Genomic DNA, 11,345 nt, shown 5'->3' with positions numbered 1-11,345 from the left:
AGAAGGGAGGAAAGGATTTTATCCTCCCCGAGTTATTGAACTTGGAAGAGTTTAAGGTTTCAAAACATACCTTTCTAAAGGCTGCCGAGAGGAGAAATAACGTTTCACCTACTTATACTTCGAATTTGGGGCTGAAAATTTGACAGGAGGAGCAGATCTGGATGGGGAAGCTTCTGTCAAAATTTCAGGTTGATCGGAGCAAGGGAAGGTGGTGAACCGGTGGTCGGTAGCGACGGCGGTCTGGAATTTTCCGGCGGCCGGTTCGGAGACTTTCCGGCCGGTTCTCAGGGTGAGGCCGGCGGCGTTGGGTCCGTGACGGAAAGAGCTTTCTGGGGATATAAAATTCCGGCGGAGGGCAGTCGGAATTTTGGTCGGAAATCAGGAAAAACAAGGCTGCCCGATTTTAGGGTTTTGATTTTTAGGGTTTGGAAAAAAATGGTGGGCTATTGGCTCTAGGGTTAGAACAAAGTGCATGATAACGTGATGAATAATAAAGTGTAGAGACAAAGAGATAGCAAGAGAGTCATCTTATTCATTGATAGGAGCCCTTTATATAGGGAATTACACAATACCAATATGGTAAGGATATGAATACATAGATCTAGTCTAACTACATATCCTATTAGCATAAGGCCAAGGCACACATAGAGAATATCCTAGAACAGAATGGGTTTATCTTAAAAGAGATCTAGTATTTTGGGTTTTTATCTAATTTTCTGTTAAACAAATAACTCGTTGGGTTGGGGTTCTGAAGATGAAGTTCAACTATTGTTGATTGGTTTTGGTTCTGAAGCCCGAGTGACTTCACAATTGAATACAAGCACGTATGCATATATGTTTTATTCATATTACACTAGTACACTAACTCACAATCTAGATGCATGTCCAAGCTTATACAGACTAAACATGTCCAAGCTAATTAGATTGTAAGTGTACGTATACATCAGTGCCTGGTGTATATCCAAGCTTAATTATAGATCTTGGACACACACACACACATTTATACTTAGTTGATTTTCCTGCAGTTGAGTCTAATCTCACCACCAGATCCAGTGAGAGGCTTCATGTTACCCATCTTGATCAAGGAAGCTCCAAAATCAACTGCAAAGTCTTTCGGATTGTTAGCGTAATGCTGCACCAGGTTGTCACTGTCACTACCATCGCCTTTAAAGAGCTCCTGGTCAGAGTGGAGCAGACCCTTCTTCTCCAGCAAAGCCTTGAAGTGATCAGTATCGAAACTCGCTGTCGTTGAGTCTAGTGGCGCCGTGTTGTCATCCCCACCATTTGAAGGACAACCTTGTTTCAGGGAGGCTGCAAATTCAGGGTGATGTAGAACGAGAATGGGCCAAATTTAGACAGAAAAAATAAAAGTAAGGAAGCGGTGAATAATCAGAAAGAATGATTTAAAGATCGGTAACTCTCGTATCATGAGGTTGCTAGCCGCTGGAATATTCAAGAAGATGTTGTTTTGGACTTTTCGGGTTTGTCGCGCAAAATCTGTTAAATCTAATTTGCAGTATCTTTTGGCCAGAATATCCGTTTGGGATGCATGATACCTTTTCGGAATGGGAACGACGAGATCTACAAGACTCACTTTAGTGAGCCCTGTCAGATATAGGCCAAAAGATATCATTTTGTTAATCCGATTCGGCATTCAATATTATTTTAGGTTTTCTAGTTTATTTTGGATTTGGTTTCTTTTAATCCTTGGGCTTTTAGGCTTTGTTGTTAGTTGCCCTAAGGTTTATTTGCTCCTATATAAGGAGCCTTTATCAGTTGTAGACGAAAACCTTTTGATATTAATAAAAACTTTTGAGTTTATCTCAATTCCCTGGTGGATTCCAGATTTCTCTCGTGGATTCGAGAAAACCATACTTGTGGATTCAAGTCGCCGTTGGTGGATTCCAACGTTTATATTTCCGCTGCATCACAGGGTCTATGTTGGTTTCGTTGTAAATCCTGGTCCGGAAGGTGGTACACCTAGCCAGTCCGATGGTGTGGCCAGCCGAGAGAAGGACTAGGTCTTGTAGGTCTAAACCATGGGATTGAAAGTTGGAAAGAAGTTGAGGGAAGTTGAAAAACGGAGGTGGAAGGTTTCTGTTGGCATCGTTTATGCTTGTAGTTGTTGCATCTCTTCTACCCAACAATACTTCATAGGAATAGGACGGACCTCCCAACTAAATAACAGAAACACAATATTAATTAACAAGAATGGTAGTGTTTGGTCAATCCTCTGTATAAATGCTTTATTCATTTATGTCTAAATGCTGTGTCTGTGCAAGCTTCCAGATAATCAGCTTTATCTTCTGGTTTTATTACGGCAGACAGAGGCTCATACGCCGGGAAGCTTTCTCAGAGGAAATTTGCAAGAGAATATACTACTTGTCTAATGGAAATGGAGCAGAAATGAGATGGCTAGCTACTTTCATGCGGGAGCAGTGACAGGTAGAAGAAATTCTGTAACACAGTATTAAAAGAAGACTCCAATTGAAGAGCTGCTTGTTTGTCTCACGGCCTCCTCATTTTGATCTTATTCATCCCTATTTTCACTGTTTGTCCTTGAGTAACAGAATCTCCTTTGTTCGTTATTAAACTAGTTAGATCAATTCTCATAGGCCAACAAGATAAGTGTCTGAAGACATTGTACCATAAGTAGATCAGATCACAGTTTTGTATTTTGGTTGTCTATCTATATAATTCCATATTTAACTTTTTCAAGGAACGTTTTTTGAATCGGTTGGTTTTTTTCTATTAAAATCACTCATTTCCCAATTTTTACCATTTCATTTTGTTACAGTACCAAAAACATAAAGGGAACTGATTTATTTTCTAACGCAGGTGCAGGATCATGTAAAAACCTTGCTAAACTAAGGGAACAACTAATGACTGTTACTATCAAGTAATAAAATGCCATTTTGATCACAGTCGGGGAATCTGCAAGTTATCATGCTCCAAAACAAAGACAGTGACAAGTTATCAAACTCCAATACACGACAATGTATCCCACTGAAGAGTGAAGAAGCACTAAACTGGGCAAGTGTGGCACAAGTGAGGGTTAGATTTTCATCTGATACGCGACTTCTCATATTGAAGATGAGTATATGATAATTTATCATTGATTATGTTCATATAGCCCTAATAATGCAAATTCTTCTTTAATCTAATCGAAGTATAGCACATTATAACAGGAAACTATTAGTGTTCTTTTCACTGAAACTCATGGCCAAACAAATCTGGCTACCACGCTTCAGTGGAATGGAACTTCCTTTGCCATAATATAGTACGGCTAAGTTTCTATGGCAAGATACTGGGTCTTTTTTCTCTCTCTAAAAAAATTTCTCTGCCTTCTCTCTACCAAACCCACCCATCTGGGTTTCTTCTTCTCCCCCCTCTCTCTTGCCCGATCTAGATCGCCGATCTAGATCTATGGTTTGGGAGTTGGGGGAGAGATGAATCTCCAATTTTCCCTCTTCTTGAGGGTTGTTTCTTTGCTTTCCGGCAATTTTTTCTGTAGTTTCCCCACCATTTCTGGCGGTGCCTCTCGGAGCTTGGCTCTGTTTCTGGCCTTGTGGGTTTCGATGGTTCCGAAGCATCTGGTTTTTGGTTCTTTCTACTTTCATTGACTTTACCAATATGGGTTATCCTCTGCCAAGATTGACGATCCTCTTCGGTCGGATTCTTTTGAATCTGATCGATCACAACCGGTTCCTCTCTTCTTTGGAAGTGATCGAACAGTTGCTAATATGTCTCGTTCAGATGCCCCTCTAAGTGAGGTTTGCTCACTATCGCACTGGGTCATGCTTTAAGAATCTGTGTGCCTTACGGTGCCTGTTTCTTTGGTCCTTTTCTGGATTACACCTACCCCCCTCTCCCGTCTGATTCATTTGGGTTGTGGGAGATTTGGTTCTTCGTTCATGGCATGTTTGGTTTGTTATAGTGAAGGTGATGTTTGTATTAATCTCTAGAAATCTGATGGTTGGAGCTTTTGGGCTTACATGGGTCTTTCCGTTGTGCTTTTGATTTGGTTGGATCAGATTGATTCTCTACTTCGTTCTCGAGGTGGTGTTGTGGTCTTGTCCCACTCGTCAGATGTTGCAGTTTTCTTGTTCTACTTTGTTGTTTGTTTGCTTGAGGCTTTTGAGCCATGTTCTAAGTTGCTTCCCAAGAGGTTTTTGGGCCTCTGTGTATATTTTAAGTTTTGAATAAAATATGTTGTTCTCTGTCAAAAGCAAAAAACAAAAAAAGTTTTCTATGGCAAGATATAATAAATGTACAAATCTAACCGCCTATTTGGAAAGGTGAGTTCTGCTGTCTACCTGAGGGTGCATCTACCCGGAGTGTTTTTATACGGTTTGGATATTGTTCCGTTGTGTATCTGTTAGTATTCGCTTGTGGGGATGTTAAGTATCGATACGTTTAAACAACCGTAATTGATGTTGTTACCATCCCATTCTTGTCTTCTTCTCTCTCTCCTCACATCTCATCAGATCATCCTATCCCATCCCACAGGAACTAACAAGTAAGAATTCATGAAAGCCTAACACAAATCTAAAGCTTCTTCTCTCTTACCCCTAAAATTTACAGTCCCACTCCAATTCTCCAAATCCAAACCCAACAAAGCTAACATAGTTAGAACAAAGACCCATAACTAAAAACCAAATACCCATAAACCACAACCAATGAATCAATCAAATCACCTCATCCTCATCCAATCGGCGGCGTGTTGGCACAGTGGCACGACCTCCTGCAACGACGTCGAAAGTTGAGTCGGAAGCGGCGAGTTCGGGCAGACCGGAGATAGTGTTGCTCGTCTTACCCTCCTGCCGGCGTCGTACAATCACTGTATTTACCCAGACCCCCCCCCCCCCCCCCCCCCCCACCAAAAAAAATACATCACTGTATTTACCCCCTAAATTAACTAATTGCAAACAAACACTGTCTACACGTGTCACAACCATCCGCTGACACCTGTCCACAAACCGCTCGAGTAGACACACCCTTGGGTAGACACCAGACGTCGCCATTCGGAAATGCTAGAACTCTTGTCCATCGACAAAATGATGTACTTTCTAATGATAGTTTGATAAATAAAGCATATAATACATATAAAGCTGCATCAATTTCAAAAACCTTGTGCATTGGGGAAATTTCTGTTTTGACTAAGAAAAATTGTCCAAACAGTGTCTCACTTTTTAAAAAAGCAAAGTTTTGGTATCTCACCTTCAAAAAACTTCAAAACAGTATCTCACATTCTTACCTCGACCAAACTTTGGTATCTAGAACGTTAGCTTCGTTAAAAAAATTGACGGCAGCCATTTTCATTCATGAAATGACCAATATACCCTTGAGTTTTATTTTTGTTATTTTTTTATATAATAAAAAGAGAAATTCGTCATAATGGTATCTCATATTTTCTCCCTTATAAACTTTGGTACTTCAAGTTTTGATAACATCAGAATGGTTTTCACCCCGACGTAATTTTAATACTTTTACCCGTTAGTTCTGTTATGAGAGTTGCTATGTGGCAATTTTTAAAGGCTATTTTCGTCTCTTCATGTCTCCATTCATTAACAAAATCAAAGATTCATGGGTTATTGTTTTCATGGGTTTGCAATTGATGAAATCCATAAACAAAAGTAAAGAATTCTGATAATCATTTCTATTCTCCCAAGCTTTCATTAGAGCCCTTCTCCATTTCGTCGCCTAACTCATGATCTCTTTGTTAAGCTCCACCCATGATGGCACGGATAATTTTCTTTGGGTTATTATCCGGCAGAGTCATTCTCTACTTTTGGCCTTCTGGGTAACTAGCTGGCAGATGAGGCCAGCTGACAGTTACCCTATTGGAGGTTACGGCTAAAAGTACTAAAATTGGGTCGGGGTGAAAACTTGAGGTACCGTTCTGATGTTTTCAAAACTTAAAGATCTCTTTGTTAAGCTCCACCCACGACGGCTCAGATAATTTTCTTTGGGTTATTATCCGGTAGAGTCATTCTCTACTTTTGGCCTTCTGGGTAACTAGCTGGCAGATGAGGCCAGCTAACAGTTACCCTATTGGAGGTTATGGCTAAAAGTACTAAAATTGGGTCGAGGTGAAAACTTGAGTTACCATTCTGATGTTTTCAAAACTTAAAGTACCAAAGTTTATAAGGGTACCCTTATGAAAGATTTATTCTTTTTATTATATAAAAAGAATAACAAAAATAAAAACTCAAAGGTATATTGGTCATTTCATGAATAAAAAGGTTGTCGTCAATTTTTTCTTAACGGAGATAACTATTCAAGATATCAAACTTCGGTCGAGGTAAGAACGCGGGATATTGTTTTGAAGTTTTTTAAAGATGAGATACCAATGTTTTGCTTCAATAAAAGGATATACACTGATTAGACTATTCAATTTAACTTCTTAATTTTAGAAATGACAACAAAACTGGATCTACTTTATCTTTAGACAACAAATCAATTATCAATTCCATAGTTGATGCGTCTGCAGAGAACCCCATCTCCTTCATCTCTTCAATATGTTGCACAGCCCTTGATATCTCGTTGTTATGAATAAACCCTCGGATGATGATGTTATATGTACAATCATCTGGAGAACAGCCTTTCGCTTCCATTTCTCTAAGCAGCTTTTCCGCTTCAACCAACAGGCCTCCATTACAGAGTCCATTAATCATCATAGTGTAAGTCCTCACATTAGGCACAACTCCTTTTGATGACAAACTAGAGAAGAAGTCTGTTGCAGATTTAAGTCTTCCAGCTTTCCACATACCTTTAATGATAATGTTGTAAATTACAGTATTCAGTTCCATCTTGTTGTCTTCCATCTCTCTAAGCAGTTCCATTGCCCTTGAAAGTTGTTGGCTGCTACATAGGCCGTCAAGCAAAATGGCATAAGTCTCAACATTTGGAAGTTGGCCGCAACTTAGCATCCGAGAGAACAACTTTTCTGCTTCTTGCATTCTCCCTGCTTTACAAAAACCGTCAATAAGAGTGTTGTAAACAATCGTATCGGGAAGAATTTCCAAACGAAACATTTCCTCAAAAAGCTCAATTGCCTGATCAATCTTTTTATGTTTGCTGTATCCATTTATCAATATACTACAACTCCAAACATCAACCATGCGGCCCTTGCGGAGCATTAGATCAAAGACTTTTCTTGCTTCACCCATTTCACCTCGCAAACAGTAACCATCCATTAGTGAATTGTAGGTAACGACATCCGGCTCAATATCTTTTCGGATCATGATTTCAACCACACTATTGGCTTCCACGACTTTCCCCTCCTTACAAAGTCCATCAACCAAGACACTGTAGGTGACTACATTTGGGTAGATATTTCTACTCGCCATTTCATATAACAGCTTTGTAGCTTCTTCAAACTGACCTGTGTTGCAAACTCCTTGAATCAAAGAGGTGTAAGTAACAACGTTCGGAGCAATTCCCCTACTAATCATTTCAGAGAAGAGGTTCATTGCATCAACAACTAGTCTGTCCTTGCAAAGACTGTCAATGATCGTGCTATAGATGACTATGTTAGCCTTACAACCTCTATCGTCCATCTTCCTGAGCAACTGAATAGCTGCATTGTTGTCACCCCTCCGGCAGAGTCCCTTTATAATTGTGCTGAAAGTAACCACATCGGGCACGCAATGACCTCCCTGCAGCATTTTGCTGAAAATCCGTGCTGCCTCTTGAATTTTATTCTTGAGAACAAAGCCGTTGATTAGAGTATTGTAGCTGATGGCATTCGATTGACGACCCAATTTGAAGAAGTGTCCCAACACAGATAAACTAAATCCCATTTTATTTAAATGGCAAAAGCAATTCATGATAATAGAAAGAGTATAGTCATCAGGACGAATTCCGCGCAGAAGCATTTGTTTACTCATAGCGATGACATCCGAATAATGTTTCAATCTGGAAACTTGAGTCAAGATTTGATTGAAATGGACAACAGAAGGAAGAGATCTTCTTTGAAGCATTTCATCGAACACATTCAAGGCATGTTGAAGATCTCTGACTCTGGGCACAAGATTTCCTCGATGGGTTTCTCTAGATCTTGCTGGGTCTGAAGGTTGAGAATGAAACGCTCTACTTGTTCTGCTCATGTAATTGCTGATGAAAACAACAACGGTGGTGGTAGGGAGAAGAACCGAGTTACCTCTTGTGCTGCTGCTGCAACAAGAAGACGTTATGCGCATCATTTTCAGCTTTCCACAAGTCTTCGCCTTCTAGTCTGTGTATCTTCTCAATTTCACAACTGAGAATCGGCTTGGAGAGCTTCGCCAAATCTCGCAAAAAATTGTTTAGGTTTTCTCAGATTCAGATCTCTGCGTGAGTGCGTGGAGATTCCAACACCCAACTGATTTATGGGTTACTTGTCATTAAATTCCAATACATAATGGATCAGATGCCCAGAGCCCAGCACATTTGATATCATAGGCCCAGCACATGAAGATGTATACTTAGCATGGTCAACAATTTAGTCAACAAATCCAATTTTAAGCTGGTGGAACAAGTGAATACTTATTAAAATAACAATAATAATAATTGCGGAAGCTAGGAGAGAATATGCATGTATATTGTATACTCTTGGTCTAGTTGAGAGGAGTCAGCTAGCCTTCTGTACCATGCAAATTGTGCAATGATGAAATTAATCTGATTTGTATATAAACAGTTTGCAAAAAGAAAGCTATATTTTCAATTAATTAAGTTTAACAATAGCTCCTCTGTGATGTAGTTGCCGTCAAGCCTTATCAATGAAATTATCGAATATAAGAGATCGGGAGACGTAGAAGTGTGTAGAACATTAATCCCTGATTACAGAATTTTACACAATGGCTCTACCGGTACCCCTGATAATTGTAGAATTTTCCGAGCAAGTTAATTAAACAAATTAATAACTCGTTGGGTTGGGGTTCTGAAGATGAAGTTCAACTATTGTTATTGGTTTTGGTTCTGAAGCCCGAGTGACTTCACAATTGAATACAAGCACGTATGCATATATGTTTTATTCATATTACACTAGTACACTAACTCACAATCTAGATGCATGTCCAAGCTTATACAGACTAAACATGTCCAAGGTTATTTAAATTTGTAAGTGTACGTATACATCAGTTTCTGGTGTATATCCAAGCTTAATTATAGGTCTTGGACACACACACAGACACGTATATACCTAGTTGATTTTCCTGCAGTTGAGCCTAATCTCACCATCAGATCCAGTGAGAGGCTTCATGTTACCCATCTTGATCATGGAAGCTCCAAAATCAACTGCAAAGTCTTTCGGATTGTTAGCGTAATGCTGCACCAGGTTGTCACTGTCACTACCATCGCCTTTAAAGAGCTCCTGGTCAGAGTGGAGCAGACCCTTCTTCTCCAGCAAAGCCTTGAAGTAATCAGTATCGAATCTTGCTGTCGTTGAGTCTAGCGGCGCCGTGTTGTCATCTCCACCATTTGAAGGACAACCTTGTTTTAGGGAGGCTGCAAATTCAGGGTCTATGTTGGTTTCGTTGTAAATCCTGGTCCGGAAGGTGGTGCACCTAGCCAGTCCGATGGTGTGGCCAGCCGAGAGAAGGACTAGGTCTTGTAGGTCTAAACCATGGGATTGAAAATTGGAAAGAAGTTGAGGGAAGTTGAAAAACGGAGGTGGAAGGTTTCTGTTGGCATCGTTTATGCTTGTAGTTGTTGCATCTCTTCTGCCCAACAACACTTCATAGGAATAGGACGGACCTCCCAACTAAATAACAGAAACACAATATTAATTAACATAAGAACGGAAATGTTTTGTGAGATGTTATATTATTAGACTATCAATCGAGTTTAATGTAATCATTTTAAAGATCGGAAGACTTTCACACTTACAATCTCAACGGAGTCACGAGCTGCCACAGCTAAGATGTCTGCGCATGAGACCACATTTCCATGGCAAACGCTATTGAGAGTTGCCTTGATATCATCGACGACGTCAAAACCTCTAATGGAGTTCAGATTTGGAAATGCCGTCTTCTCACCAGTGAAGTTAGCAGAGTCATCCAGCAAAACTGATCCATCACACCCCTGCAATTACAACCCCCAAGATCATCATCAAGAGTTCATACTAATCAATGTATCACATGAACTAATATGCAAATTTTACGTATAGGTGTCAAATCTAGAACAAAACGAAACCATTATCTTGTGGCTCAACTAAATGAAGTTCAAGTTTGCGAGAGAAAGTGAATATGACAGTGTGTGAGCATTTCAAGGGCTTTGTATTGTACATTGCATGGACTCGAATCACTCGATCACTATCAGGCATCGTTTGTTTGCATGGCATACATGCACGTATAGCAGAAGTTTCAATAACAAAAATAGTAAGATCAGCTGAGTTAATTATCGCTCAACTAATAGTCTGCTCAGAATAAATAAGTTCGAACTGTTAGAGAATATGCTGATAATATATAGCTAACGCTACGAGCTAACAAAACTGAGCATACGTTAACCTTAAACTTACGTTAACAAAGCAGTCATGGAAGTGAAGTCGTAGTAGCGATGCTCCGATGCGTGCCTCGCGATTAATCGCTTTCTTGACAACTGATCTGATGATCGGCAATGCCTGAGGACACGATTTCTTATACACATCAGGATCAAGTTGTGCTGTAGTGCACGTAGGGATCAACGCAATTGCTACTGCAGCAACAATACCAACCCAAACTAAGACAGATTGACGTCCGGCCATTGTTGCTGTTCACTTAGCTACTTGGGATCAATATAAGAAGCTCTGAACTGCGTATATACAAGACGAATAGGCCGGTGTGTGTCCATATATAGTGATCAGCTGATCATAGAATATTGTTATCTTCCCCAGCTTAAATTATATCATCATCTCAGTACGTGGTAGACTAGTTCAGAATTATTAGGTGCATGCATTGTCAAATTATGTATCGAGACAGGCCAGTTCCATATAGAATATAGTAGCTGCTGGTTCGTTAGTTCAATTATTTGTACAAGGTTGCACTCCAGAGATCGTGGACTTAATTCTTCCAGCAAAAACCTTATTACCAACTTTTTTTTTAAGCTAGAAATTAAAAAATAAAAACAAGCAGAACAGAAAGGAGAGTCATCAAAACCAAAACCCCAAAAGTGATATAAGAATGGCCTCGAGGCTAGCTACAGCCACGTATATGAAAGATAAGCAACGAGAAAACTTCCCCGAGCTCCATCACCCTTGGCCAGTTGGCCAGATAATAAGCTGAAACAAACGGTTTCAATATCCTCCAGAAGTCAATAAGTATATTTGGATTCCATTAGTTGTATCCAAATTAATAATACAACTAATACAAAAGCATCCTTAGTTC

General features: G+C 39.8%; 2 protein-coding genes across 2 annotated transcripts; both read right to left on the bottom strand.

Annotated features, from left to right (window-relative positions):
* Positions 1 to 1,006: 1,006 nt before the first annotated feature.
* On the bottom strand, positions 1,007 to 7,805 carry LOC101307576 (putative pentatricopeptide repeat-containing protein At1g12700, mitochondrial-like). Its single transcript, XM_004295981.1, has 3 exons — positions 6,441 to 7,805; positions 1,930 to 2,177; positions 1,007 to 1,319 (listed from the first exon to the last, which is right to left on the bottom strand). The coding sequence occupies exons 1-3, from the start codon at positions 7,803 to 7,805 to the stop codon at positions 1,007 to 1,009; spliced, it is 1,926 nt and encodes a 641-aa protein (XP_004296029.1).
* A 1,379-nt stretch (positions 7,806 to 9,184) lies between these two features.
* On the bottom strand, positions 9,185 to 10,726 carry LOC101307292 (cationic peroxidase 1-like). The gene is made up of 3 exons (XM_004295980.1): positions 10,502 to 10,726; positions 9,871 to 10,065; positions 9,185 to 9,745 (listed from the first exon to the last, which is right to left on the bottom strand). The coding sequence occupies exons 1-3, from the start codon at positions 10,724 to 10,726 to the stop codon at positions 9,185 to 9,187; spliced, it is 981 nt and encodes a 326-aa protein (XP_004296028.1).
* Between the last annotated feature and the right edge of the window lie 619 nt (positions 10,727 to 11,345).

Source organism: Fragaria vesca, linkage group LG3, assembly GCF_000184155.1.
Source record: "Fragaria vesca subsp. vesca linkage group LG3, FraVesHawaii_1.0, whole genome shotgun sequence".
Lineage (NCBI taxonomy): Eukaryota > Viridiplantae > Streptophyta > Magnoliopsida > Rosales > Rosaceae > Fragaria > Fragaria vesca.
The sequence above is the reverse complement of the archived record's forward strand: the minus strand, read 5'-3'. Positions and strand labels throughout refer to the sequence as shown.